Raw genomic sequence first — 27,082 nt, 5'->3', positions numbered from 1 at the left:
CTTGCACCAATCTGATGGGCAAAAATCCATACCTTGTTTCAATCTGTGTTTTCCCAATTACTCGTCATTTTAGATCTCCCCCTATGGTTATGGTAATTTGTATTTTTCCTTTTTCGCAATCCTCCTGGCTTATTTGTAGTTTTCTCATTTATTTCTCATGCATTTGGTAAGAAATCTTTACCTAATGGTACGGCTACAAACCTTCCTCTGCTGCATGTGCTGCAAATATTCCTCCAGTTTGTCTTTCCTTTAAACTTTGCTGTGAGCTTCTCTGTGATATAAATTTTTTGCCATCAAGCTGTCTTTCTTCTTTATGGTGTCTAAGTTTCCTGTTTGACTATGAAGGCCTTCCTCAATATTCTAAAAGTGCATTTCTGTCTAAGATTTGTGTAGTTTGGATTTTTATGTTTAGATCTTTATTTGCTCAGGGTTTTGTTGTTTCAGTCTCAGAGAGCACACAGAACATCGTATACTGTCTGAAAGGCACACCTCTCCTGATCTATAATATCTTATTCAAAATACAAGGCAAGGTGGGAAAGATCTCAGCTTCTCTTTAGAAGTAAAATCCTCACCGTCTTTCTTTAACAGGGACTGCTTGCTCTTAGGCTGAATGTCCCCAGCTTTCTCATAAACCCGCCCACAGAGCACAGAGCTGCCCTCTGTCCTTGCTGAGACACCTGCACCTCGCCGTTACCCTGGAGTTTCAGGCCTGAGTAAGAACATGGTCAGGGCAAGTGCAGAACCCAGGACACAGCAACTCCGGGGGCTCATGGACACTGGAGAGCACAGAACTCACTCAGGGCAGAGTGAAGTCACAGGCACCCTCAGGGACACACAGCAGCAGGCACAGGGTCTCAGGATGATGCATGCAGAAGTGCGCAGCCCAGCAGTGCTGCCCAGCTGGTACCCTAGGGCGACGGTAGCCTGAGCTACCACAGCACCCCACCCAGGAGTGGGAAGCAGCTCTCCCTGAAGGTGAGAAAGACCCCGGGGACACAGGGACCCTAGGGGACCCCATGCTAACAACTGAACTGCAGCCTGCTGCACAGCTACCTGGTCCCTTGTGGTGCTCCTTGAAACCCCACTCTGCCCACATCAGGGTCCCTGTGAGTGGGGTCCAGGGCAGAGCTGTACCTATAGCCAAACAGGAAGTGGACCCTCATCTTGAGCTCTGAGCAAAATAGTCATGAAAACAGGTTGCCTTCTTGTTTTTAAGTCACAGGAGATAGAACAGTAGGCGAAAAATAGGAAGGTTTTACTCCTGCAGGGTTACAAATGCTATCCCCAGAGGGCTCCCGCAGATTCTCACAGTAAAACCTGCAGTCACAGAGAGGGGGTGCTCGGGGACCAGCACAACGACTTCACACCCAGCAGTGCTGCAGTGCAGGTCAGCTCTCCCTGGGAGACCCTTCAGGCTCACCAGGGGTACAGGCAGCACCCCACTCCCAACAGAGACACCTGTCCTCCCACGCTCCCTCATTCATTTGAAAAGGGAGAAATTTACCAAAATCCCCACAGCAGTTTTCATGGGTGGGGCGGAGGGCAGGTGCAATGATGACAGAGTCTGTCATGCAGAGAGGGGACAGATGCCTGTGCTTGTGGTTTCGGTCATGGTTTTGGGGCTGGGCTGGGAAGGGAAGGCTAAGAGAATGAGTCTGGAAGAACTGTTAAGACAGGAAGATGAACAACCAACCCCTCCCAGGAAGAGCGGTTTCTATGAAGTGTGCAGGGCACTCTGGGGTTTGCAAAATCTCTGGTACGCAGTATGGACTCTGAACCAGGCCCACTGGGCGGTTCCCCTCAATTTCAGCAGCCGTTGGCACCAATGGGGCAGTGCCAAAAAAACCAGGCCACACAGGGAAAGAAGTTATGGCCAAAGGCGAATTTCCACGTTCCCTCTCCTTTTATGGGGCTATAGTTCATAATGCTATAGTGAGTGAGTCACTGCCATCCAAACATCAGGTACTTTTATAATAAACCGAGTCTACAATTTACAGGAAGGCATCGCAGCCCCGTCTTTCATTATTGTAAAGCGGTGACAGTGACGACAGTGGTGACGGCATCTCTCTATTTTTATAGCGACATCTCCAAGAAACTCCGAGCTGCGTTGTGGTGGATGACAGGGACCGAGGCAACCGTGTGAAGTCTGTTGCTCTGTTCCCTGGCCGGGGGCGAAGCTCGCTGAATCATCCCAGAGCCACGAGCGTCTGCACTATTTTTAAAGAACTCCAGGGAAGTGCGGTCGTGCCACCTTAGGTTCTAACATCACACTCGTGTCTATTTGTGGGGTGGTTAACGCCATCTTCCACTTGGTCTTTGCCTCCATTAATATACCATCCTCCCCAGAGGCCCTGTTTTCCAAATGTGTGATTATTTGTAAGCTCCAGGTGTGCAACGTCTGCCCACACACGCCCTGTAAGGGGCTGGGGGCAAAGCCTGGGACCCTCAGCAACTCCTTCCTTTCACCAGGGGGCAAGCAAGCATCCTGGCCACATTCACACAGGTTGCCGTACACACAACACTGCCATGTCCCCGACAAGGCTGGCCATGGCCACTGGCCCCTGCTCTCCACCCAGAGTGGTTCACCTCCCCTCCCCGCTCCATTCCTCTATCTGCCGCTCTGAACCACAGCTGGCCTGCCACGGGCTCAGGCTTAGCGGCTCCCCGCCGCCCCCACCCCCACCCCCACCCCCACCACTTGGCTGGTGTCATCTGGCTTCTGCTCTCAGACTCCTGTCTGCATTTCCTTCCTGTCTGTGTCCTCCTGGGCAGAGATGGGTGTGGCGAGAAGACAGCCTTGGGGGTGTCCTACTCTTTATTTATGGCTCTGGGACACTTTTAAAGCGCTGCATGTTCCTAAAGCCGGGAAATTCTTTCCGAAATCCTACGAAGACCGGCGGCAGCGGTGGCAGGAAGACGGGTGGGGGTGGGGGGAGGAGCTGGAATCTACTTAGACTATAATTGCCTCGAGTTTGTGAACTGTTGGTATAAAAATACTCCTGGAGATTTTAATGGTTGAATGAAAATTTGCACTCATTAAACACCATGGGTGAGGAGGAAATTCAGCCTGTGTTATCAGAATGACTTCACAGCTGAACGCTTAGAAGGTACAACAAGAACCAGAATCATCCTGATTGTATTATATATTTTCCCTGGAGGTGGATTGGCTTCTCTGATGTACCCCACAACAAGTCGAACAATGCTTCCTCCTCACCCCAAAATGCCTGGACTCTGGGTCACCTGCTGGCTTTCTCTTTTTTCAGAAGCTCTTCCCTAACCTGGCTCCGTACCCTCAGGGGCTCCCTGTGACATCTGATTCTGCACCTGAATGTATCACTGTCTTCTTAGCGCCCACTCTCTGGTCTTCTTCCATAGAACGAACCCTCGGAAAACACTCCTTGTCCATCCAAAACATTCTGGGCAGAGAGCATGTGCCTGGCAGAAAGCTGATGCTCATCATATACCTGAGAGAACTTGAAAACGCTCATAGCAAATACACATTCTGGCTCTCTTATGCATGGATCTCAAAAATTTTTTTTTGTTCTAAAATAAACTTACCTTTTAATTCTATTTTCTGCAAAATATTTTGAAGTATCACATATAAGCTGATGAGGAAGCCCTTAGAAGGACGAGACCCTAACCTGTTGCATGCAGTGTCTGGTGCGGGACCATGTCCCATGCCAAACACTTACGAATGATTTCAATGGTGCTGAAGCTTAGCTAAAGGTTCTGCAATAATTACCCAACAATTACCCTAAGAGAATGCAAGGTGTCACTGGAAAAAGAGCCTCGAGGTTGCCATAAACTCCCTGTTTTAGCTAGCCTATTTATATTCATGTGTTTACATAAAACATATTGCATGTTAATGGGATTGGGAGATGATGCCCACAATCCACAAGGAGCAGAGACAGACGGGAGGGCCAGGGGCCTGTGAGGGTGGGGGCAGGCGGGGGCTGTGGGTGACACCGCCTGCCTGAAGAGTCCTGGCCAGCAGACCACGCGCCCATCCAGCTGGGATGACAACTTTTTAAGTGACTGAGGCCCATGCACTCATCCAATGCAAGGGCTTCGTACCATGTAACTTAGAATCTAGGGTGTTGTGATCACTTCAGAAAGAAATTTACCTAAATGTGCTCTGATCGAAGATGACTGACAGGATTTGCTGGAAAATTAAAAAAAAAAAAAAGCAGAGGAGTAAGAGCAATTACAAATCTTTTAAAAGTCTACCCCTCTGCCACGCTATAAACGGAAAAAAAAAAAGTACATAGAGAAAACCCTAATTCCACCTATAGGAACCATTTAAAATCCACCCTCACCCCACCTCCACGCGGCTAATCTCGGAAAGTGGATCCCAGAACGCCCTCCGCACGTGTACCGTCTCTAGGCAGCCAGGAGCGGCAGCTCCCGGCACTCCCCGCCTAGCAGGCAGCTGGCTGCCTGATACTTCCTTTGACTGTGTCTCCCTCGGAGTCACACTCCTCTCCGCTGATAGCCAACTGCTACTCCACCGATGACCTGAGAAACTACCCAACGAACCAGCCACACCGCGAGAAACCCACCTGTCCTTTAAAATGCTGACCTACGGTGCTGTTCAGCCAGCCAACGTTCCAAAACCACAGTGCCCGGCGGGGAGGAACCGCGTCTCCAGGGAGGTCTCAGGCACTGAATACACAGCACTCCCCAGCAACAACCCTGTGTATTTATGCACCACGGCTCAAGGGCAGCAAACTCACTGCAGCCTCCAGAGGAGAGGAAAACGCCTGAGACCCGACTTCCACCGCCAGCCCCACGCTGCAGTGTTCCCAGGACCCCTCCGAGGCAGAAACAAACTTGCTGAGACACAGCCTGTGCTCCTCTCCGCTCCGACCTCAGACTGGACTCCAAGGAGAGCCAAACGAACCCTAAAGAGCATGCACAGTCCGCAGCCGGCCACTGGCAAGGTACCTTTTTGAAAGAACAGGTCTTTAAACTGAGCCTCCTTCAGTGTGCTGTTGTTCAGATGGTCACTGGACATAATCAAGTCCTTGGCAGCGGGGGAGTCCACCCGTGACGCGGCCCTCCCGAGTTCAAAGCATCCCTTCAGCTTCAGGCAATCTCCTCTCCAGGCAGCTCAGAGCTGCAGTTATAGCTGGCGTGGGGTGTGGGAGAGTGTGTGAGAGTGGGTGTGTGTGTGTGTGTGTGTGTGTGTGTTTCTGTCTGTCTCTCTCCCTCTCACTCTCTCTCTCTACTGTATCAGCAGGGCCCAGCCCAGGTGCTAGACTCAAACGCTGTGGCTGCGACCGCGGACTGTGGCTACCAATTATCAACGGCCATCAACAGAAACCAGGGACTGCGCGGCAGGAAGCCGCTGGTGTCACGGAGCAGAGACTAAGGCCAGGCTCTCCGAGCCCAAGACCAGCTGAACACCGCGCTGTCTGCAGCCGCGCACGGCAGCGATTAGTCTGCGTTTCTCTGCTTCGGCTTCGCACCCAGACAGGTTACACACACAGGCGAGAGGGATGCAGCGAGACAGCGTGCCTTGTCCTGTGAGGCTCAAAAATCCTTCCAACAGGCACGTATCAAGCCAGGCAAAGCAGACGGGGAGATCCTGCAAATCTCAACACAACACTTCCTCCCTTGATCTCTGCTGGAAGCTTTCAGAGTTGAAGAAATGAAGACAGCACTTACCGAGGCAGCACACGCGACAGACAGGGACATCAGCCCCGCGGGCTTCTCTGACGTGGACAGGTGCACCTCCAGCGTCCCTTATGCCGGGAGCCAGGCTGCCGGTCACGCTCTCTGGATTTTCCTCTCCCCAAGTCTCTAACTGACGGGAGTAGCTCACACCGGCTCTTGCAGCTGAACTCTCTTCCCCCCAACCCCCTCTCCCCTTCTCTCCCTTTTCCTCTCCCTCTCCCTTTCGTGGTTTCTTAGTGCATGGCAGCATGGACACACAACAGAATATCCTTTAAAGTCAAGGCTCTCAATCTTCCGATGCAGTGTTCAGCCTATAAGGTTTAGAAAGTGTAGAAAAGAACCCCAGATAACGGAAAAATGCAACTCCAACTCTGAAGCAGAGACCTGTCTTAGGAGAGGGCTTTCTCCTGGTTCCTTCTGTGCAAGCACATTCTCTTCCCCCTCCCTGAGGGCTGAACGGTTTGTTTCATGTGTGCATAAACCATCTCCTGTGCATTCTCACTCCCTGAGGCTATGTGCAGAGACTCCAGGGCAGGCAGCGCGTTTGTCACTGTTTTCAGAAAAAAACAAAAAAATCACAGACGGCCACAGTGTGAAGGGCAGCGTGCCACGGCGTTCACTGCAAATAACCCCGGCCACAGGCCCCGCTCGGGGCCCAGAATAGCCTGCGTTCATTTCTCCTTATTTAGGGTCAACCAGAATGACATGTGGGCCGTAACAATAGTTGTGGCTATGGAAGGAGTTGTCAAAGCAAAACGAAACTCTGGCGGCTCCTGCCAGCATTCGAAATGAGAGACGGTTACATCAGCAGCAGGGAAACGTCACCTGGGGCATGAGAGTAGGGACAGGCCCTGACATCACCCCACCGGCCCTGGGGGCTGGCCTGCAGAGAGCAGTCTCTCTCTCCGGTCCTAACGACTGGGGTGGCGTGCACGGGACAGGAGCAAAGGAGTGGCTGAGACTTCTCACATGGATTAAAACAAAACAGAAAGCCAGGGGACCTGCAGCAAGGAAAGGCAAAGCTGAATATGGGAGAACCACGACGGCGGCGTGGTTTTCCTTGAGTGATTTCCAAACCAAAAATGTTTGCCCTCCTCCTTGTGGAACGCTCTTCCCCGATTTCTTCTCAAGGTCATGGTGTAGGGGAAGGAGGCTCTCCGGAGATTCGGGAGGAACTGTCCTCAGGGAGTGGAACCAGCTTCAGAAAGAGCCAGAAGCTGCTCCCCTGCTGCCAGCCAGGCCCTCCCTGGCCTTCTGTTCTCTCCTGCCCTGGGGCCCTAGGGCTCCTTGCCCTTGGGGATGACCCTGCAGAGCGCAGTTCACTCAGCTTCACGGATCCGCTCTGAAACCCGGTCCCTACAGAGGAACACTCCCTGAATGCCTGGAAAACCAGGGATTTTGTCAACTCCATGGGACCTGCAGACTCTTCTGTCCTTTGACACTGCTGGCTCACTCTGGGGTTTACCGTTATTTAAAGTGAAGATTTCATAAACAAAGCCGACACATTTTCCATTGTAACGGCCCCCACGCTTACTGTGGCTGGCTGCCTTCCTCCCTCCACTCATTCTCGCCGGTCCTCAATGAGCTCCTTCTTCATGCTGTTCAATGTTCTCACTGTAACTTATGCAAAAATCACTTTACAAACTTTCTGACTTCTGCAGGCACGTTTATTTTTAAACCACTGCCTGCATCTCGCATACACACACGCGTGCACACTGCTGGCTGCCAAGCATTCCGTGGGACGCATGTTCCGTGGGATGCACGCTTGCAGCTGCTGTCGCAGTGCTTAGGGTGTGCGCCCCACTGCCTGCTTAGCACAGCAGGGCCACGGTGCCCCATGACAGCACTCACCGGCGGGTCATCTAGCACAGTCCCCTGGGGGTGGTGCTGAGTTTTGTTCTTATTCCCTTTGAAGCACTGCCTAGTTGGAGGATGCTTCAGGAAGCAAGTTTGGAGGTCAGCACGTGACTCAGGTGCTCACCCCTGATTGACATGTCACTCTAGCTGGCCCTGCCTGTGCGTTGTGAACCACAAGGCTCTCAAACCACAAAGTGCCAGTGTTTCAGGGAAAATGGAGCACACACAGCAGAAGGGTGTGGGAGAGAATAGCTGTGCTGAACAGAAACACACACGTGGGAAAGTGTAAAAAACATTTGCATTCAAGAACTCCTGCCTCTCTCCCCATCTCTACGTTGTGTCTGTAAAATGAGCACTCTGATAGGCTAACCGGTGTTGCTCGGGTGAGTTTTTGCATGGTACACAACATGTCTCAAAGCTGCATGAGGTTTTCCTGTGCACAGAGACGGCTGTGCGGGCTGGGTCCCCTCAGACAGACCTCTCCACAAAGGGTTGTCGGCAGCAACCAGACGTGAGAGCCTTGCGCTTGGCAAGCTCCCTCTGACCACATCTGCACGATTCCTCCGTACAGGTCTTCATTAATCCACCCGACAAAAGCTAAGCATTGACAGTCCCCAGGAAGAAATACACGTGACCTTCAAGGGGGTCCTTCAAAGAAGCAGAATTTCTGCAGGATGAACCCTTCTTAGGGTCCACGTGCAGGTAGTTGCTTACTTAAGGAACCAATCAGGCTCTATGGACTGCTTTCCAGCCAGGATCTGAACAAGACACGCTGGGGTGGCTGGGAGCACAGGGCAGGGGTCTGATTGGGTTCCTACTTCAGCTCTCATCTCACCACTCCAAGTATTCTAAGCTGATAGCTCTAAGTTAGCAGCTCAGAGCTCCTAACCCTCAGAAAAGCGTCTCTGAGGGGAGGTCGAGGCATGGTCTGCTATACCAGAGGCGTGCTCTGTCCTATTTAACCCTGCTTAGCATCTAACCTGGCCCAATCCTCTGGTGCAATCACCAAGGGATTCTTGGTAATTCTTGCTGCTACTCCCCCTCTTATGTGTATGTATGTGAAAGGGATTGAGAGAGAGAGAGAGAATCTCCTACCTGCTCACTGGTTCATGGTTCATTCCCCAAATGCCTGAAATGGCCAAAGCTGGGCTGGGCCGAAGCTAGAAGCCAGGAACTCAATCCAGGTCTCCCACTAGGGTGGCAGGGACCCAGCTACTTAAACCATCACCACTGCCTCCTATGGTGCACACCAGTAGGAAGCTGGAATCAGAAGCAGAGCCTGGACCCAAAGCCAGGTATTCTGCTGTGGGATATGGGCGTCCCAAGTGGTGTCTCAAGTACTCTGACAGAGGTTCACCTCTTGTACCCTGCTCTTAATGGGTGCCTCACTCACAGCAAATCCTCACAAAGATCACTTGAAGTGTGACAGACAGTTTTGCAATGGTTATGCGGCAGAAAGTCAGTATATACAAACATTAATAAATATTGGATCAGGGCACTTCAAAACGTTTGTGGAAAGCAGAACTAAAAAATGAGTTTATTCTGATGCCAATTGAGCTCCATGCATTGCGTTTTCATAACATACATTTTCCACAAACTTTTCGAAGCCCCCTAGAATGTCCTACCCACTTTCAAGCCTTTTGCATCTTTTATTTTCACACCAACCATGTGAGGCACATTTTCTTTCTTTGTTTTCTTTAAAAAGTCAGAGTTACAGAGAGGGAGGGGCAGAGGCAGACAGACAGAGAAAGAGAGAGAGAGATCTTCCATCTGCTGATTCACTCCCCAAATGGCCTCAATGACCAGGGCTGGGCCAAGGCTAAAGCCAGGAGTCAGGAGCTTCCTCTGGGTCTCCCATGTGGGTGCAGGGGCCCAAGCACGTGGGCCACCCTCTGCTGCTTTCCCAGGCCATCAGCAGGGAGCTGATTGGAAGTGGAACAGCTGGGACTTGAACCAGCGCCCATGTGGGGCGCTGGTGCCACAGGAAGTGGCTTTACGCACTGTGCCACAGCGCCGGTCTGGAGGCACATTTTCTCATTCCCACTTTACAGATGAGGGAACTGAGGCTCCCAGAGGGTGGTCCCTCGTGCAAGGTCCGAGGCTGGTCTGTTAAGACGCAGGCAAGGAGCTGCACCCTGAGAAAGCCTGGCTCACAGGCCCCCTGGCCCCAAGCACCATGGAGTGGCTCAACAGGTGGTAAACCTAGAATTACCCAGCAGCCACCTCATGGGCAGTCCCCAGAGCGAGCCAAAGGGTGTCAGTGGATCGACAGGGACTTACTTCCACCTATTTAGCCTGATTCCCCAATTTCTTTTGGCTCTAAGTGGAGGTGTTAACATCAAATCCACATACAGATGGTCTAACTGCACACATTGTCACGAGGCTCCTGGAGCCATTTCATGCGTCTCACGCACTCGACCCTGTAGTTCCTGCTAGGAATCCACAGCTCTGTCCATTAGAAATCCCCATTCTTTGAGGTTTATGGTTACACCATAAAACTTTGCTCTGAGATGAAATTTTCCACATAAAATTAAGCCCTGGAATTTAGCCTTTAGAAAACAAAACAGTACATTTTAAGTGAGTTTGTTATGCTTAAAGTCATGAATGAGGATTTTTAAAAGAACACAAACTTTATGTTCCCACAGACTCAAAACACAGGGTAGTTAGGTATTTGTGGATGTTAGCCTATAGCACGGAATAACTTACTAATGTATACTCGGTGCTCACAAAGCTGCGACAGAGAGAGGTCTGTATGCAGACAGGTAAACGCGCCGCAAGGGCTCCAGTGCCCTCCATCCCCAGTGGAAATGCTGGTGTCTGACACTGGATTAGCAAGCCAACACGGTGGATCAAAAGCTTATTAAGCAGCTTCGTCTAAATTTAAAAGCTTTAACATAGCGTTCTAATATACGGCAATATTCCTTGTATTAACAGCTCTGAAGTTAAGCTTACTTACACATAATCTATGCCATTGTAGTATTTTTTGCTTCTATGGGGAAAAACAGTATACAGCATTCTACATTTGTGGTCGTAGACATTTCTCTACTAAGCATGTTAGACATCCCTAAACTAGGTACTCCTCCACACTCCATTCTATTCCAGCAGAAGGAATGAAGTGGAGGGCTGTCTGAAGTTTTTATAGTGGCTACATTCAGGAACCAGTTAGATGCAAGTGTGGGCTCCATCCTTGCCTCCTAACTGCATTACCTGGAGCTGGGTGCACTCCCTCATCTGTAAAATGAGGCTAAGAATTCCTAACCCCTAATGTATCAAAGGGTGGGTGGTAGGATGAGGTAACACACCTGAGCCCCGCTACTCAGAGTGAGGTACAGGGTGCAGCAGCCTCTGGGGGCTTGTTAGAAATGCATGGTCTGGAACCCAGTCCAGAAGGACTAAACCTGAGCATGCATTTTAACAGGAAAGTTAAAATCAAAGTCTCAGAAGCCCTGGTGTACTCCAGATTCTTCATGTGGATTAAATGAGAAAGCTGAGGGCTCGGTGAAATGGTGACTTGTGCATACCGTAATGAGGAAATGAACACAAATCCAAGTTTACAACAAACTCCTAACATGCCGGAAGAAAACAAAATTGAAAGGAAAAACAGACAACTAAGGAAAAATAGTTGGGTATCTCAATACCCTATATTCAATTATGGAGAGAACACTATAGTAGAGAGTGAATCAGGAAATAAAATACTTAAACAACAGTGCAAGCCAAACAACCTAACAGACAGTCATCTATAGAACATTATACAACAGAGAATATGCAACCTTCTCACATACACACGGGACATCCTCAAGGATATACATATGGTGGGCTATAAAACAAACCTCAATAAGTTTAAAAGAGCCAGAATCATAAAAAAAAAGCTTTGAGGAAAAAACAAGAACTGGACTCATGAAGCATGTTCTGTGATCACAACAGAATAAATGAGAAATCAAAACAGAAGTTAATCAGAGAAATTCAAAAATATGTGAGAAGAAACATGCACCTAAAACATCTTATGGGTCAAAAAAGAAACTAAGAAAATCTCTTCCTCAAAAGGGAAATTAGAAAAAAAAAAATGTTGAGGTTAATGAAACTGAGGACAAAACTTGTATGATGCAGCTAAACCAGTACTAGGAGGCAAATTTATAGCTGAAAAAATATTTAAAAAGGAACAAAGATAGCAAATCAATAACCTAATTTTTCACCATAAAACCCGGGATAAAAGTTTAAAGTCAGAAGGAAAAGAGTACCGGCATCCCATATAGGTACCAGTTTGAGTCCTGGCTGCTCCACTTCCGATCCAGCTCTCTGCTATGGCCTGGGAAAGCAGTGCAGAAGATGGCCCAAGTCCTCAGGCCCCTGCACCCACATGGGAGACCTGGAAGAGGCTCCGGCACCTGGCTTTAGATCAGCTCAGCTCCGGCCTTTGCGGTCATTTGGTCAGCGGATGGAAGACCTCTCTCTCTGGCTCTACCTCTTTCTGTAACTCTTTCAGATGGATAAAATAAATCTTATAAAAAAAGGAAAAAAAAAAGAAATAAAGATTAGAGCCGAAAGTAATGAAATGACGAGTAAAATACAGAGAACCAACAAAACATAATTTGGTTTTTCGAGCAGCTCAACAAAATTGACAATCTTTAGTAGACTGGCAAAGAAAAAAAAGAGAGAAGTTTGATAACTAAAATTAGGAATCAAAAGGCAACATTCATATCTTACAAAGATAAAAAGGAGTGCGCGGAGTGTGGTGGTACAGCGGGTTAAGTCACTGCTTGGGACACCATATGCCATATGGAGTGCCTAGAATTGAGTCCCAGCTACTCTGCTTCTGATTCTGAGGAGGAATTCTTTTTTTTTTTTTTTTTTTTTTTTTGACAGGCAGAGTGGACAGTGAGAGAGAGAGACAGAGAGAAAGGTCTTCCTTTGCCGTTGGTTCACCCTCCAATGGCCGCCGTGGCCGGCGCGCTGCAGCCGGCGCACTGCGCTGATCCTATGGCAGGAGCCAGGTGCTTCTCCTGGTCTCCCATGGGGTGCAGGGCCCAAGGATTTGGGCCATCCTCCACTGCACTCCCGGGCCACAGCAGAGAGCTGGGCTGGAAGAGGGGCAACCGGGACAGAATCTGGCGCCCTGACCGGGACTAGAACCCGGTGTGCCGGAGCTGCAAGGTGGAGGATTAGCCTAGTGAGCCGTGGCGCCGGCCAAAATCTGCTTCTGATTCTGTTTCCTGCCAATGAGCATCCTAGGAGGCTGCAGGTGCAAGTATCTGCATCCCTGCCACTCACCTGGAAGACCTGGATGGAGTTCCAGGCTCCTGGTTTCTGACTAGCCTAGTCTTGGCTGTTGTGGGCATTTGGGGGACAAACCAGTGCACGCAAAATCTGCTCTGTCTCCCTCTTTCACTCTGATTTTCAAATAAATATAAATTAATTAATAAACATTTAAAAAAGAACTATAGTGGAATACTGTGAACAACTGTATGCCAAGATTATACCATTTAGACTAAATAAGAAAATTCCTAGAAAGACACAAACTAGCAAACTGAATCAAGAAGAAATTGAAAATGTGAATAAACATAAAAGTTAATGGCTAATGATTTAATTACTAATATTATTTTTTAAATTTATTTCTTTATATGAAAAGCAAAGAGACAGAGGGAGAGATATAGATATTCAATTCTAGATATAGATACAGATATAGATACAGATATTCAATTCTAGATATAGATATTCAATTCACTGGTGCACTCCTCAAATGCTGGTAACAGCCAGGATTGGAGCTAGGGACTGCACTCAGGCCTCCTACGTGTCTGGCGGGAACCAGAAAATGAAAGCTCTCTTTCTTTCTGTTTCTGTCTCTGTGCCTTTCAAATAAAACGAAACAAAAACTTTTAGAAAGCATTTAGTGGGTAGGCATTTGGCAGAGGGGATAGGAGTCTCCTGGGGATGCACACGTCCTATATCAAGTTTTGGGTTCCTGGCCCAGCCCTGGCTGTTGTAGGCACTTGAGAAGTAAACCAGTAGATGAAAGATCTTTGTTTCTATCTCTTTCAAATAAATTAAAATTTTTAAAATTTTAAAATTTTAAAATTTGGGGCTCTTTCCACTCCTCCTCCTCCCCTCAATTGATAGCCAAAACTTACAGAAAATAAAGTAGAAATCCTTCATAAAATATCTGAAAGTTGCTTATTATATTATATTTCTCCATATCCCTAGTTCTCACCCCGGATTCCAAAAGTTAAATGCATCATTAAAACATGAAGGGGGGGTTGGTTGTCTGATACAGCTGTTGACACGTTGCTAGGGAGTTTGGGTGTCCGATACAGCTGTTGACATGTTGCTAGGGATACCCGCTGTGGACCCCAGCTTCCTGCTGCCGTGGACTCTGGGAGGCAGCAGTGATGGTTCAAGTTATCATGCTGAGTTCCCAGCTCCCAGCTTAGGCCTGGCCGGTCCCAGGCATTGTAGGCATGTGGGGGAGTCAATCAGCAGGTGACAGAGTCCAATCTCTGTGTCTCCATGCCTTTCACATAAATAAATAAGACGTTTTAAAAAAATTTAAGGTATTACATTTATTATTATTAAATTAAGGTACTATTATTATTACTCCTTGAAAAAAATGATATCTACAATTTTCATTGTGTAACAATTCTCCTCCAAAGGGGTCCTTCTTTCTTCCTTTCTTTTTCTAAAGATTTTATTTATTTGTTTGAAAGGTTGAGTTACAGACTGAGAGAGGGAAAGACAGAAAGCCTTCCATCTGCTGATTCGCTCCCCAAATGACTGCAATAGCCAGAGCTGAGCAGATCCGAAGCCAGGAGCTGGAGCCAGGAGCTTCTTCTGGGTCTCCCACGGGGGTGCAGGGGCCCAAGCACTCGGGCCATCCTCCACTGCTTTTCCAGGCCATAGCAGAGAGCAGCTGGGACACTGCCGGCAGAGGCTTAGCGTCAGCCCTTAAAGGGTTTCTAAAAGCCTGATGGACTACACAGTGCCAGGTCCACCAGATGTATAAGCAGTAATATTTCCTACACAGCTTATGAAATACTGACCGTTCTTTGGCCTACAACATAGAAATCCTGTGTAAAACAAGTCATTTACTTCTCTAATCATAATGCTTCCTTCTTATCTGGCCTTGAGAGAGAAGGGGAGAGCTGCACTTGAGTGGACTCTCAACACACACACTCACACTCGCTTACACACACACATGCACATTCTCACACACACATACTCACACATGCATTTACACACACACGCACATTTTCACACATTCATACACACATATGCACATTCTCACACACATGCACTTACATACACAATCACTCATAAGCACACACACACATTCTCACAAATCACTCATACATACACTTGCTCAGACACATGCATTCTCATACATGCACTCACACATACACATAGAATCACACACTCATGCACATTTTCACACACACACATTTAGACACACTCATACACATACACACTCGCTCACATTCTCACACATTTGCACTCCCCCCACAAATACACACTCACACAATCACACGCAATATACTTGTTTACACACACATTCACACACATGCACATTCTCACACATGCACATAAAATCACACACTCATGCACATTCTGACACACACATACACTCACACACACATGCACTCACACAATCACACACATGCATTCTCACACAAATACACTAACATTCATACACACACACTCACACTTGCTCACATTTGCACACACATACACTCACATTCATACACACACACTCAACACTTGCTCATTTTCACACACATGCACTCACATAATCAATGACATGAGTACACACTTTCACACACTCACACAATCACACATACTCGCTCACACACACACTCTCACATTCACATCTCTCTCTCTCGCTCTTTCTCTCTCTCTTGACCCTGCTTTCCTCCTGTGCATCATGATTTATTGTCGTGAGAAGGCCAGGGCCCCCAGCGGCTGGGGACGTCCCCTGTGTCTCTCACGCCTTGGCCTCCTCACCAGCCCCTGGGGCTTTCCTCACCTCTCAACACTTTCTCTCCTCTCTTCTCTCCTTTCCCACCCCTTTGTTTCTTTCTAGCTTCACTATGGACTGACTGAATGCACCCGACATTCAGCTGTGGTTATGCACGGGATGGAGTGGGGAAAGACAGGCCCACGGCAGGGAAGAAACAGCTGTAAGAGTCTGGGTAACAGATCTGTCCGAGACGACCCCTGCCTCTCTCTGGACCAGTGGGGTGTGTGAGAGAGGACACGGCCAGGTGCCATCCTCTGCTCTCCGGAAAGGGCACATAGAAACAAGCCAGGCTGCCAGAGGAGCCAGTGGCCATGCAGCACAAGCACTTGATTGACAAGAAACACAGCTCTGGGTCTCTGCCACTGGTGTACAGGCAAGGACCTATGTAAAGCTGATTGTGCCCTGGGGCCCACGCCCCGTTCCACACCGCAGGAGCCACCACACAGGTGCACTGAGCGCCCAAGCTAATGTGTCTCCCGCCGACTCCCATCACACGTGAAACTGATTATAAGATCCTGGAGGCAGGACCAGGCAGAGAAACCAGGCGTGATGGACGACCTGGCTGGGCATCCTGGATGAGCAGACGGCTGAACAAGGGTGCCATGAAACACAAGGCTTTGCTGGGCTATGAGATTAGGGAAGCTGTGTCCTCTGAAACAGGCTCGAGAGATTTTAAAGTGGCCAGTGTTGCGGCGCGGTGGGATAAGCTGCCTGGACAGGAGCTGGCTGGAGTTCTGGCCACTCTGCTGCCCATCCAGCTCCCTGCTACCACACCTTGGGAAAGCAGTGGAAGATGACCTAAGTGCTTGGGCCCCTGCCACCCATGTAGAAGACCTGGATGGAGTTTCAGGCTCCTGGCTTTGGGCTGGCCCAGCCCTGGCTATTGAGGCCATTTCGGGGGAGTGAACAGCACAAGGAAGATTTTTCTTTGTCTCTCCCTTTCTGTAACTCTGCTTTTCAAGTAGATAAATAAATCTTTTTTTTAAGAGTCTAGAGAAACCAGTGGTGAGCATATATCCTCTGTGAGTACAATGTGCTGAGCACACAGAGGCGGCAGACCCGAGAAGTGTTTTCTGAAAGTGAAGCTGCTTGCACAAAACCCCAGGTGAGACGGGCAGGGAGGAAGGGAACTTTTCGCTCCTTTGCCGAGTGAGCTAACGATCAGGTATGTTGCACTTAAAAAAAATTTCTAAAGACTACAGAGGAAAACTGAAAATGTAAGAATAATGCACTACTTTGACAATGTATTGGAAAACACACCATTCTTCTCGAAGCCCCAACTGTGAACTTATTTTTAATATTCTATTCAAAAAATTCCATTTTCAGAAAATGGAGAAATCAATACATAGATTTATTTCCCAGGCTCCAAAAATTAAATTTGATCTATAAAATCCCTGTATAAAATGAAATGCTCTAACTGGTTCATTCTGAGCAGAGGAGCTCAAAATGTTAACTACCGCAAAGGGGAACTGGAAGGCGGCATGTGCCAAGCAGGGGAGAGAGGAGCCATGAGCATTTTCCCCCCACACAGCAATACTTCCAGGGTAGATGGCACCAGGGTTGGTTGGTTGCTGGTTTGTTTTTAAGATTTATTTATTATGCCCAGAACAGCCAGGTCTGGACCAAGCTGAAACTTGGAGACTGGAGCTCCATCCAGGTTGCCCACATGGGTGACCGGGGCCCAAGCTCTTGGACCATCCTCTGCTGCCATCCCAAGTGCATCAGCAGAGAGCTGGATAGGAAGTGGAGCAGCCGAGACTTGAATGAACGCTCTGATACAGGTCGCGAGTTGTGTTGGCTCAGGCTGTGGTGCCTCACCTCCAGCCCCAAGAACCAGGGACCTTAATCTCAAGTAGGAACGAGTCCGTCTTTTCCTGAAGCTTCTCCAAGTTTCACTGGGATGGGATGGGAGGAAATCCCTCTTGTGAGAACATTTCTTCCCATATGAATACTGTCCTCTGCAGGAACCTAGCAATGATGGAACTGGTACAAAAGGGCTTTCTGTTTCCAGCTGTGGGTGTCTAAATCCGAAACAAAGAAGTTGTTGGAGACGCAGTCATTCAATGTATATGAAAAAACTCAAGATCAGCTATTATTTAAAATTATCTTGGGACTTGGAACTAGATCTTCAAGGTTCAGGGTGACCACCCCCCTCCACAGACGCAGGAAACACACAAAAGAGTCCACACGACTGGACAGGATTATGAGTATGTCAAAGCTCAGTTATAAACAATAGTTCCAAGTCACTGGAGAAAAAACACAGGCATCCCGTCCCCCGGCCCCGCGCCCCTCCCAGCAACATCATTTCTGGGGAAGACAGCATTAGGAGGTTTTTGTTTTTTTTTTTTTTCTTTTCTAAGAAGACTTATTTTGGGGCTGGCGCTATGACATGGAAGGTAAAGGCCTGTGCCACAGCATTCCATATGGATGCCAGTCTACTCCCAGTTGCTCTGCTTCTGATCCAGCTCCCTGCTACTGCACCGGGGAAGGCAGCAGAGGATGACCCAAGTGCTTGGGCCCCTGCACCCACAGGGGAAACCTGGATGAAGTTCCTGGCTCTGTCTCCACCCTGGTCCAGCCCCAGCCGTTGCAACTACTTGGGGAGTGAACCAACAGATGGAAGACCTTTCTGTTTCTCTCTCTCTCTCTCTCTCTCTCTCTGACTTTCAAATCAATCTTAAAAAAAAAGAAATGCAAATTTCTAGGTCCATCCAGATCCACTGAGTCAGAAGCTCCAGGAGTGGGGCCAGCAGCCTGGTTCCAGGGAACCCTAAAGGGCTTAGACTTTGAGAACCACTGACCTAGGGACGTGGTGGCATTTCAAGCGTGGAAATCTCCAAGGGGAAAATGAATACACACGTGGTGATATTCTGACACCTCCAGCTTCCCAGGCAAGCTCATGACTCTGACTGCAATCCCTTTCATCTTTGCAGGGACAGTGTAAGGTTCTGAGGACATATGCCCATATTGCTCCACGCTTATTTTTTTAATTTATTTGACAGGTAGAGTTATAGATAGTGAGAGAGAGAGACAGAGAGAGAAAGAGAGAGACAGAGACAGATAGAAAGGTCTTCCTTCCATTGGTTCACCCCCCAAATTGTGCTACAGCCAGCGCTCCGCACTGATCCGAAGCCAGGAGCCAGGTGCTTCTCCTGGTCTCCCATGCGGGTGCAGGGCCCAAGCACTCGGGCCATCCTCCACTGCCCTCCCAGGCCACAGCAGAGAGCTGGACTGGAAGAGGAGCAACTGGGACAGAATCCGGCGCCCCGACCGGGACTAGAACCTGGTGTGCCGGTGCCACAGGTGGAGGATTAGCCTAGTGAGCCACGGCGCCAGCTCTGCTCCACCCTATTTTTTTTTTTTTTTTTTTTTGGACAGGCAGAGTGGACAGTTATAGAGAGAGACAGAGAGAGAGGTCTTCCTTTTGCCGTTGGTTCACCCTCCAATGGCCGCTGCGGCCTGCACGCTGAGGCCGGCGCACCGCGCTGATCCGATGGCAGGAGCCAGGTACTTCTCCTGGTCTCCCATGGGGTGCAGGGCCCAAGCACTTGGGCCATCCTCCACTGCACTCCCGGGCCACAGCAGAGAGCTGGCCTGGAAGAGGGGCAACCGGGACAGAATCCGGCGCCCCGACCGGGACTAGAACCTTGTGTGCCGGCGCTGCAAGGCGGAGGATTAGCCTAGTGAGCCGCGGCGCCAGTCCTCCACCCTAATTTTTAAGGCATGCACCCAGACTGTTTTGAGATGAACTCATCAGAAAGTTTGGTCTGTGAGTATTATAGTGTGTATGTGTGTGTGTGGGGGGGTGTTCAGGGAGGAGAGGGTACAAAGGGACTTCAAAAAGCTCTTTGAAAATGGAATTAAAAGATGTTTGTTTTGGTGCACAAATCTTTTGAAATGCATGCATAGTTTTTCTTTTAATGATATGCATTTTCCATTAACTTTTTGAAAACCCCTCATCTTTGGGGGCTTCTGAGGCCCCGCTTCCAGTGGAACAGCCGCTATTATGATCTGACCTCATTTGGCCAACGGCAGAAACACAAAAAGCCAGCTATGAATCAGAGCCCTTCTCAGATTCTGCTCTTTACTGTTTTTTTCCCCCAGCTCCTAGGCGACAGTAATTTCAGCCTCAAGGACTTTGCCACACCTGCAACGTTCATTCACTTCAATACATTGCAGCTGGGGAATTCTGAGGGTCTGGCGGACACGATCTGTTGCAGACGCTAGCTGACTCTCGGTCCCCCTGCTGATTTGGTTCAGTGTTGCGACGTCTGTCTTCCAACACAGGGCCTATTACTCTGTAATGCATTACCAGGAATCTGCAGTCCGTGCTAAGTGACGGATATTTTGGTTGATGTAGCAAGTGTGCTCACATTTGGAGAGAAATCTGGTAAAGTAGTTGTCCGCATCGGTTACAATTCATCACTAGAATTCAGGGCTTTAATTTTCCTAATGGGCTGCAGAAGGGGAGAGAAACCAAATGTGCTTTCAGAGGATAATCTCCTGGAAGAGGAAGTCTGTGTGGAGGCTTAATCAGGTCTGGGGCAGAAGTTATGTCGCGAAAATCACTGAGCATCGAAATGACCCTGGGTGCTCATTAGTGCATGACTAAGTGTGGACACCCCTCACCTGCAGCAGGCTGCTAACTCCCCACGGTCAGCCAGAACCCACTTCTGCTCCTCTCCTCCCCCTCAGTATGAAAGGCTTCGAAAAGACCTCTTTGAAGAACAAAACCCAGAAGGCACCGTTATTTATCACCAAAGATAATAATGCAGCGTACAGTATTCACGCCTGCATAAAGACAGCTGGTAACAGATGCGTTCCTGATGCATTAGCAACGAGCCCCCAGTGACAGACTCCTGCTCTCTCGGCAGCGAAGCTGATGCACTGACTAGACAGGTAGATATTAGGTACTCAGGCTGTCTGGGTGTTATGGAAATCATGTCGAGTGCATTTGACCATCGGCAACGGGGCCAGACAAGCACAGGGCTCATTTTTATTCCAGCCAGGGCAGGGGCCTCGTCTGCATTTGCCTTTCTGCTGAAAGGCTGCCATATTTGTCAGCCCAGACGCGTGTAAGATAAGCACTTTCCTCGTTATCAAATATTTCACCAGGCAGTGGAACCAAAGGATCAGGACAGCCTAATCGCCCACATGCGCACGAAAGCCTGAAGCCTGCACAAGAGGAAGTCTACGGCAGAAGTTAATCACTTCATTGGGAAGGCGAGCTCAGAGGGATTTGGGCAGACAATGATGACTTATCCTGGTCCTACAGTGAATCGGGAGGCAGGTCCTCAGGTACTCACTGCAGGATTATCTTCAAACAACTCCGCTCTTTCCCTCTACAGTCTCTTGAATTCACCCCAAGATTAAACACAATTAAAAGAAGTGGTGGCCTGCGATTGTTTGTCTAGTGTGAACAAGGAACGGGTACGAGGAGGGAGAGATGAATTCTGCAGCCATTCCTCGTCAGCCACCATTTATTAAATCCTCATGAGTGCCAGGCCCAATGGCAGTCATGGAAGAGGACAAGGAAGAGAAATTCCCGCTCTCAAGTAGCCTGGAGTTGGCTGGGGGTGATGTGGGCTGGGCAGGGAGCTACTGATGGCCAGGGAGCTAAGAGGCTTCTGCAGTCTCTGTGCCACAGCCCCGCTCTGCTAAAATCTCCATTCCCTTCCACGCCAAATCCACACACCCACTTCCCCACCTTGCATTAGATGCCATGATGAACACACGTATGTTGAACTCCATATGGAGTTGCCATGAAACCACCCCAGAGATCATCGCACACAGTGAACCCCATGCAAACTCCACCCCCAACCCGATACAGGCAGCAGCTGGACTGCAGTGGGTGTGATTCTCCCCACTGGGTTGCTGGCATCCACTTCTGAGTGCGGGCCATCTCTTCAATCTCTTTAAATGCCTCCTGCTCCCATTCTTGCACTCTATCCATGTCTCTGCCTTGAACTCATCTCTTAGGCCAAGACAAGGATCTTGGAATGAGTTCCACTGGGGTCCTGAACATCTCCACCACAGGGGGAAGAAGGGAGAGACAGAATGACAGCTACACAGCCATTGGCAGGTCGTACGAGTACAGCCCCCTGGGGCAGAGGCTAAGGTGTGCCAGATGGTGGAGAAACAAAGCTGGGAGAAGGTTCCAGAAGGAGGCAGCCACCAACTGGAGCCCCAAGGAGTGAGGGATAATCAACCAGAGGGGAGTGGAGAAGGGGCCTGGATTCCAAGGGGGAGAGGCTCACGACGAAGAGCACGCTGTGTCTGGGGCACAGAGACTGAAGGAGGTGGAGGCAGGCTCCTGACATGGGACTGGACCCTGTGGGTCAGAGAGCTACTGAAGGCGTGGGGTGATGTGATGTTTGGGTCTCAGGCCAGGCGGACTTAGCTGTGGGACGCAGATGAGAGGAAGAGGGGGATGCATTAGGAGGCTGTGTGGCAGCACCCGAGGAAGTGAGAGTTGAAGCCACCAGCCACGGGTGGAGAAGCCGCAGAACTACACTGGATGTACAATGATAGGCCCCAGACCTGGGGATGGGTGAGTGGAGGAGAAGGGCTGAGGGGTTACCCCCAATTGTGAGAACAGTGGCAAGTGGTTCTAAGTTCAGTCTTTTCCCCTGAGCCCAGTCACACACCACAACCGTGGAGTCAAGGAGCTCCCCAAAGAAAGCTAAGGGCAAAGCCAGGAACACGAGGACCAATTTTGCCAGCAAGGCCTCGGGGAAGCGGTGCCCGGCCCCAGGGTGTGGTCTGCCAGGGGAGCCCCGTGGCCCTCACGTCCCTTGAGAATCAAGCTCCCCTGAATATTTTAGGGACCAGACTAATTGCCTTCTGTTTGGAACTTTAGTACAGGTTGTTATTTTTACGAGTTATTTAAGTTCCCAATCCTGCACAGTTGCCCGACACATGGCGGGTCCAGCCTGCCCCCCACAGCAGGCCACCCTCCAGCCAGTCGGCCATGCTTTCTGCTCCTCCCTCTCACCGGCACCTGCACTGCCTATGTGCACAGTGTTGCTTTTAGAAAAAAAAAAAAAAACTAACTTCTTAAACCATGCGTTATTTATGATTCTGTGATAACACTGCAAAAGTAGCGACCTTTAGGATGGTCACTAGCCCAGTCCAGTGAGCTAGCCCAGGCCAGCAGCCTTAAAACAAGAGCTACAACTCACAGTCTCACCTTACAGGTGAACTGCTTTAAAAGACCCGCATGTTAAAAGGAGAGCTCCCTGGTGTGAAGATCAGCTGAGGCTGCTTTAGGTGAGTGTTGAGAAGCAGTGAAGCTTCCCAGGGTGCAGGCCACAGGGAGCAGAGCCCGGAGGCAAGGCCAGGGAGGGCCCAGGCATGCCTGCTGACAGTCATGCTGCACCTTGCCCGGCCCTGGTGGGTGCACAGCATGGAAATCCACGTGTTGCCATTCAAAGGGATCACAGTGGACCAAGCAAAAGAGCTGCGCGCATCAGCTGGAGAGACAGGGCTACCCTCCTGCAGCCTCGCCAAGCCTGACCACTGGCCTCAGGATGGCTACACTGAGAGGACTACAGGTGGCATGCGACTGTCACAGTTAATTCACACTCAGAGGCCAGTTTCTATTCTTTACTTGACGGTGTCACTACCATCATGCTGCCCAGAATGTCCCCGTAGGCCCCAGCACAGTGCCTGACACACACCTGACACAAACCCCTGCTCGGCCTCTCCCCTTAGCCTCCTTCCTTTGCAGACAGCTCCAAGTTCAAAGGTGCAGGGAGCCAGCCATGGCCGAAGGCTTTTGCGACAAGCACTGAGCTGACTGCTTTCAGGGCTCTGGTTTTCTTACCTCACCTTTTTTTTTTTTTTTTTTTTTTTTGACAGGCAGAGTGGACAGTGAGAGAGAGAGAGACAGAGAGAAAGGTCTTCCTTTGCCAAGGTTCACCCTCCAATGGCAGCCGCGGCTGGCGCGCTGCGGCCGGCACACCGCGCTGATCCGATGGCAGGAGCCAGGTACTTCTCCTGGTCTCCCATAGGGTGCAGGGCCCAAGCACCTGGGCCATCCTCCACTGCACTCCCTGGCCACAGCAGAGAGCTGGCCTGGAAGAGGGGCAACCAGGACAGAATCCAGTGCCCCAACCGGGACTAGAACCCGGTGTGCCGGCGCCGCTAGGCGGAGGATTAGCCTAGTGAGCCGCGGCGCCGGCTTCTTACCTCACTTTTGGCACGCACGCTGGCCTTTTTCACAGAGGAAGATCCTGAGGATGAGCAGGATACTGTTTCTCGACTCAAGATGCACAGTTAGCAAGTGACTACCTCCAGTCCTGGCTTGGGAAGGCTTCAAAGACCGTGCCCATTTCACAGTCACAGTCAGGAATACTTCAGGGGATGGTAGACACATGTTTTAAGAAGGTCCTAAAACATCCAGTGCTGTGGTCCACCCATCACCACATGCAGGCACACAGCTTCCCGAGCACACATGTGCATGTGCCCTCACATACACACATGGACTCACAGGTGCACACATATGCAAGTGTGCATGCACACACACAGAGTCCTGGTCAGACCCTGCAGTGTGGTAAGCCCGTGGCCGGTCTACACATATGTCCACCAAGACAGATCTGCACTTTGTATTTTTAACCACTGGTAAGGGTTTAGAAGCCAATAGTGGGGCCAGCACTGTGGCATAGTGGGCTAAGCCTCCACCTGCAGTGCCTACATCCCATATGGGCACCGGTTCAAGTCCTGGCAGCTCCTCTTCCCATCGAGCTCTCTGCTATGGCCTGGGAAAACAACAGAAGATGGCCCAAGTGCTTGGGCTCCTGCACCCATGTGGGAGACTCAGAGGAAGTTCCTGGCTCTTGACTTCAGATCAGCTCAGCTCCGGCTGTTGTGGCCATCTGGGGAGTGAATCAGTGGATGGAAGACCTTTCTCTCTGTCTCTCCCAATCTGTGTCTGTAACTCTACCTCTCAAATAAATAAGTAAAATCTTAAAAAAAGAAGCCAATAGATATCTCAGAACTAAAATTATGAGGTTCAAACTGCTGGACAAACCTGAGAGCAGGATGAATAGAAAATGCATGGTAGACAAAACAGGGGCTAATGCTAAGATGCAATTTTACGGCTGGGTGATCTCTCGGTTCTTTTTATAACTGCATGCATCCCTTTTTCATGTTCCCAAAGAGAAGGTTCCAAAGAATTTAGGAGAATCTATCCAGAGCAGACAGAATGCAAGCAGCTCGACTGTTTGAAACATGCTAGACTGTTTCCAGACAGTTCAGCGGGGAGACAGAAAATGAGAGACAGGCCTCTGTGAAGGCTGCATTACAAGTGTTAAAAAAAAAAAAAAACTAAACAGCCAGCAGAAATGTTACATAGAATATACACCCAGGTACCAACCTCCCAGCAGCCCTGTCATTATCCAGTTTCAAAAATTAAAGTTGAAGAGCTATTTTAAAAGGGTGACCTTGTAATCATTAAGTGATGACGCTTTTCCCTCGGCCAAAGGTTGACTTTAAAACACAGCTGTAAGTTCCAAGACATTCCTATGGCTTCATAAACCAGGAAAATACAAGACCTACGTCTGTGACCATTCTACAGTCCAGAGCCCTGCCTCTGGACAAGGCTATAACCTAGTGAACAAGGGGAGGAGGTGGCTGACAGTCCCTCCCAGGAGAAATCCAGGGACCAGCACAGTCACCTGTGCCTCTGTTAGCAGCTGCCACAGCACGGGTCACCCTCACAGTCCACAAGAATCCTCTCAACAGCTAAGGCGGGATGCTCTTATTGTCATTCAAGCTTATCCAAGAACAGCCTCTTCATCAGCAGGTAGCACACACCAAGAACCAGCTTAAGTCATGTAGGGGATGCTGGAGAACCTAGTAGGGTGAGGCAGAGTCCTTGACCCCAAAGGACTGGAATGAGCTGGTTACTGCCAACCCCTGGAACAAGCAGTCCAACAAACACAAATAAGAGGACTAGCAATCACTGCCAAGGTCAGGGACGATGGACAGGTCACAGGAAACCAAGCAAAGGGGCTGAGGTAGGGATGAAATGGCTGAGTCCAAACCCAGTCTAGCTCCCTGGAGCAGCACAGAGACTGGCTGGGGCACATTGGGGAACCAGGAGAAGTCATGGGCAATGAAGAGCCGCGGCAGGTGTTGGAGCAGGGGCTGGGCACACACCTGGCACAGAATGGAACGGCCTGAGCAGAACCAGGGGAGAGTGGTCAGGAGGCCCCGAAGTCATCCATGGAAAGGCGTCAGTGGAAATGAGGAACTCATGAGCTCCGATGAAAGCACGGCTTCAACAAGGCAGACTCGTACGTGGCTAACGTGAGTGAGCCAAAGGAAGGGAAGAGAAGGGAGAGGGCTGAGAGGCCTACAGGGGGAGAACTCGGTGGAACCTGTGGTCATGCTGCCTGGGACACAGCACTGGGGACAAGTCTGACTCCCACCAGGCACATACCTGTTGCTCCCCCTCTTCGCGGAGGAACGACACAGGACCCTGCGCTGTTCTTTCGTCTGCTCGGCCCTCCCCGGGTTTGCTGCTGGTTCTTCCCGGGTTGGCTACTATCCCTTCCACCTCCGTGGAAGGGCAGTTCCCCCTGCCACCTTCCCCACTTCCGCAGGGGAGCGGCACACCGCCGGCCGGCTTTCTCGGGGGCTGCACAGGTGTTCCTTCAGCTACATGTTCCCCTTAGATGTTCCTGGTGCATGCCGTCTCTCTCCTCCTTTATAGTCCTCCTCCGCCAATCCTAACTCGGCTGCCCACACGCCGAGTACACTGCTCTCCAATCAGGAGCAAGTCCTACAGTTTATTGGTTGAACTGGAGGCAGCTGTGTAGAAGCTGTTTTCTCCTCTCCCAGCGCCATATTGTGGGAGAGCAGATGCATAGAATAAGTCTTAATTCCAGTAACTTAGTCTAGTCCAGGTTGCTCCCCACAGAGGGAGAGCAGATGCATAGAATAAGTCTTAATTCCAGTAACAGTATAGTCCGAGTTGCTCCCCACAGATCCCCCTTTCTTTTTATTTTTTGGCGTTGATACGCGCCTGTCTTCGGTGTCCCGCGGCACACACTCTGCTCTGCTTGCTAGAGTTGCCACAGGTTCTTACAAGTCCTATCAATCAGGCAAACCGAATCCGGGTCCTCTCTTCGCCATGTTGTGAGGAGGTTTTTAGGCGCTGATGCGTGCCTGTGTTCGGTGCCCTGCAGCGCATGCTCTGCTCTGCCTGCAGGGGCTTACAAGCCCTATCAGGCAAACCAAATCCAAGCCTTCTCATTGCCATATTGTGGGGGAGACTTATTAGTGTTGGTTCGTGCCTATCTTCGGTGACCTGCAGCTCATACTCTGGTCGAGCTGCTTGCTGGCGCTTACCGCCTTAATTAGGCAGACCGAATCCAAGCTTTCTCATTGTTGTATTGTGGGGAAGCCTTACTGATGTTAATTCGTGCCTGTCTTCGGTGACCTGCGGCGCATAAGCTGCTAGCCGCCCAGGTGCTCATCGCCTCACTTAATCAGGCAGACCGAATCCAAGCTCTCACATTGCAGTGTTGTAGGGAGGCC

General features: G+C 49.9%; 1 protein-coding gene and 1 long non-coding RNA gene across 10 annotated transcripts in view; one reads left to right on the top strand and one right to left on the bottom strand.

Annotated features, from left to right (window-relative positions):
* The window catches only part of LDLRAD4 (low density lipoprotein receptor class A domain containing 4), a 259,259-nt gene that overhangs the window by 33,252 nt on the left and 198,925 nt on the right, over nt 1-27,082 (bottom strand). Inside the window, exon 1 of one of the 9 annotated variants that reach the window (XM_089305403.1) lies at nt 25,983-26,118. The exons of 5 other annotated variants lie outside the window; for them this stretch is intronic. Coding sequence is in view for 2 of the 4 variants with exons in the window: in XM_070050535.2 (XP_069906636.2) it covers nt 5,668-5,926 (259 nt within the window). In the remaining 2 variants the exon portion in view is untranslated. Of the gene's footprint in view, nt 1-4,559; nt 4,692-4,944; nt 5,170-5,667; nt 6,329-25,982; nt 26,119-27,082 lie in introns of those variants that run through there. 3 more of the 9 variants (XM_070050535.2, XM_002713495.6, XM_070050539.2) reach the window with 3 other exon arrangements.
* Nucleotides 4,747-6,057, top strand: LOC138844060 (uncharacterized). The gene is made up of 2 exons (XR_011379452.2): nt 4,747-4,940; nt 5,240-6,057. It is a non-coding gene; the product is annotated as an uncharacterized LOC138844060 (long non-coding RNA).

This window comes from Oryctolagus cuniculus, chromosome 10 (genome assembly GCF_051225735.1).
Source record: "Oryctolagus cuniculus isolate XC-2025 breed Fujian yellow rabbit chromosome 10, ASM5122573v1, whole genome shotgun sequence".
NCBI lineage: Eukaryota > Metazoa > Chordata > Mammalia > Lagomorpha > Leporidae > Oryctolagus > Oryctolagus cuniculus.
This window is presented reverse-complemented; position numbering and strand designations above follow the sequence as displayed.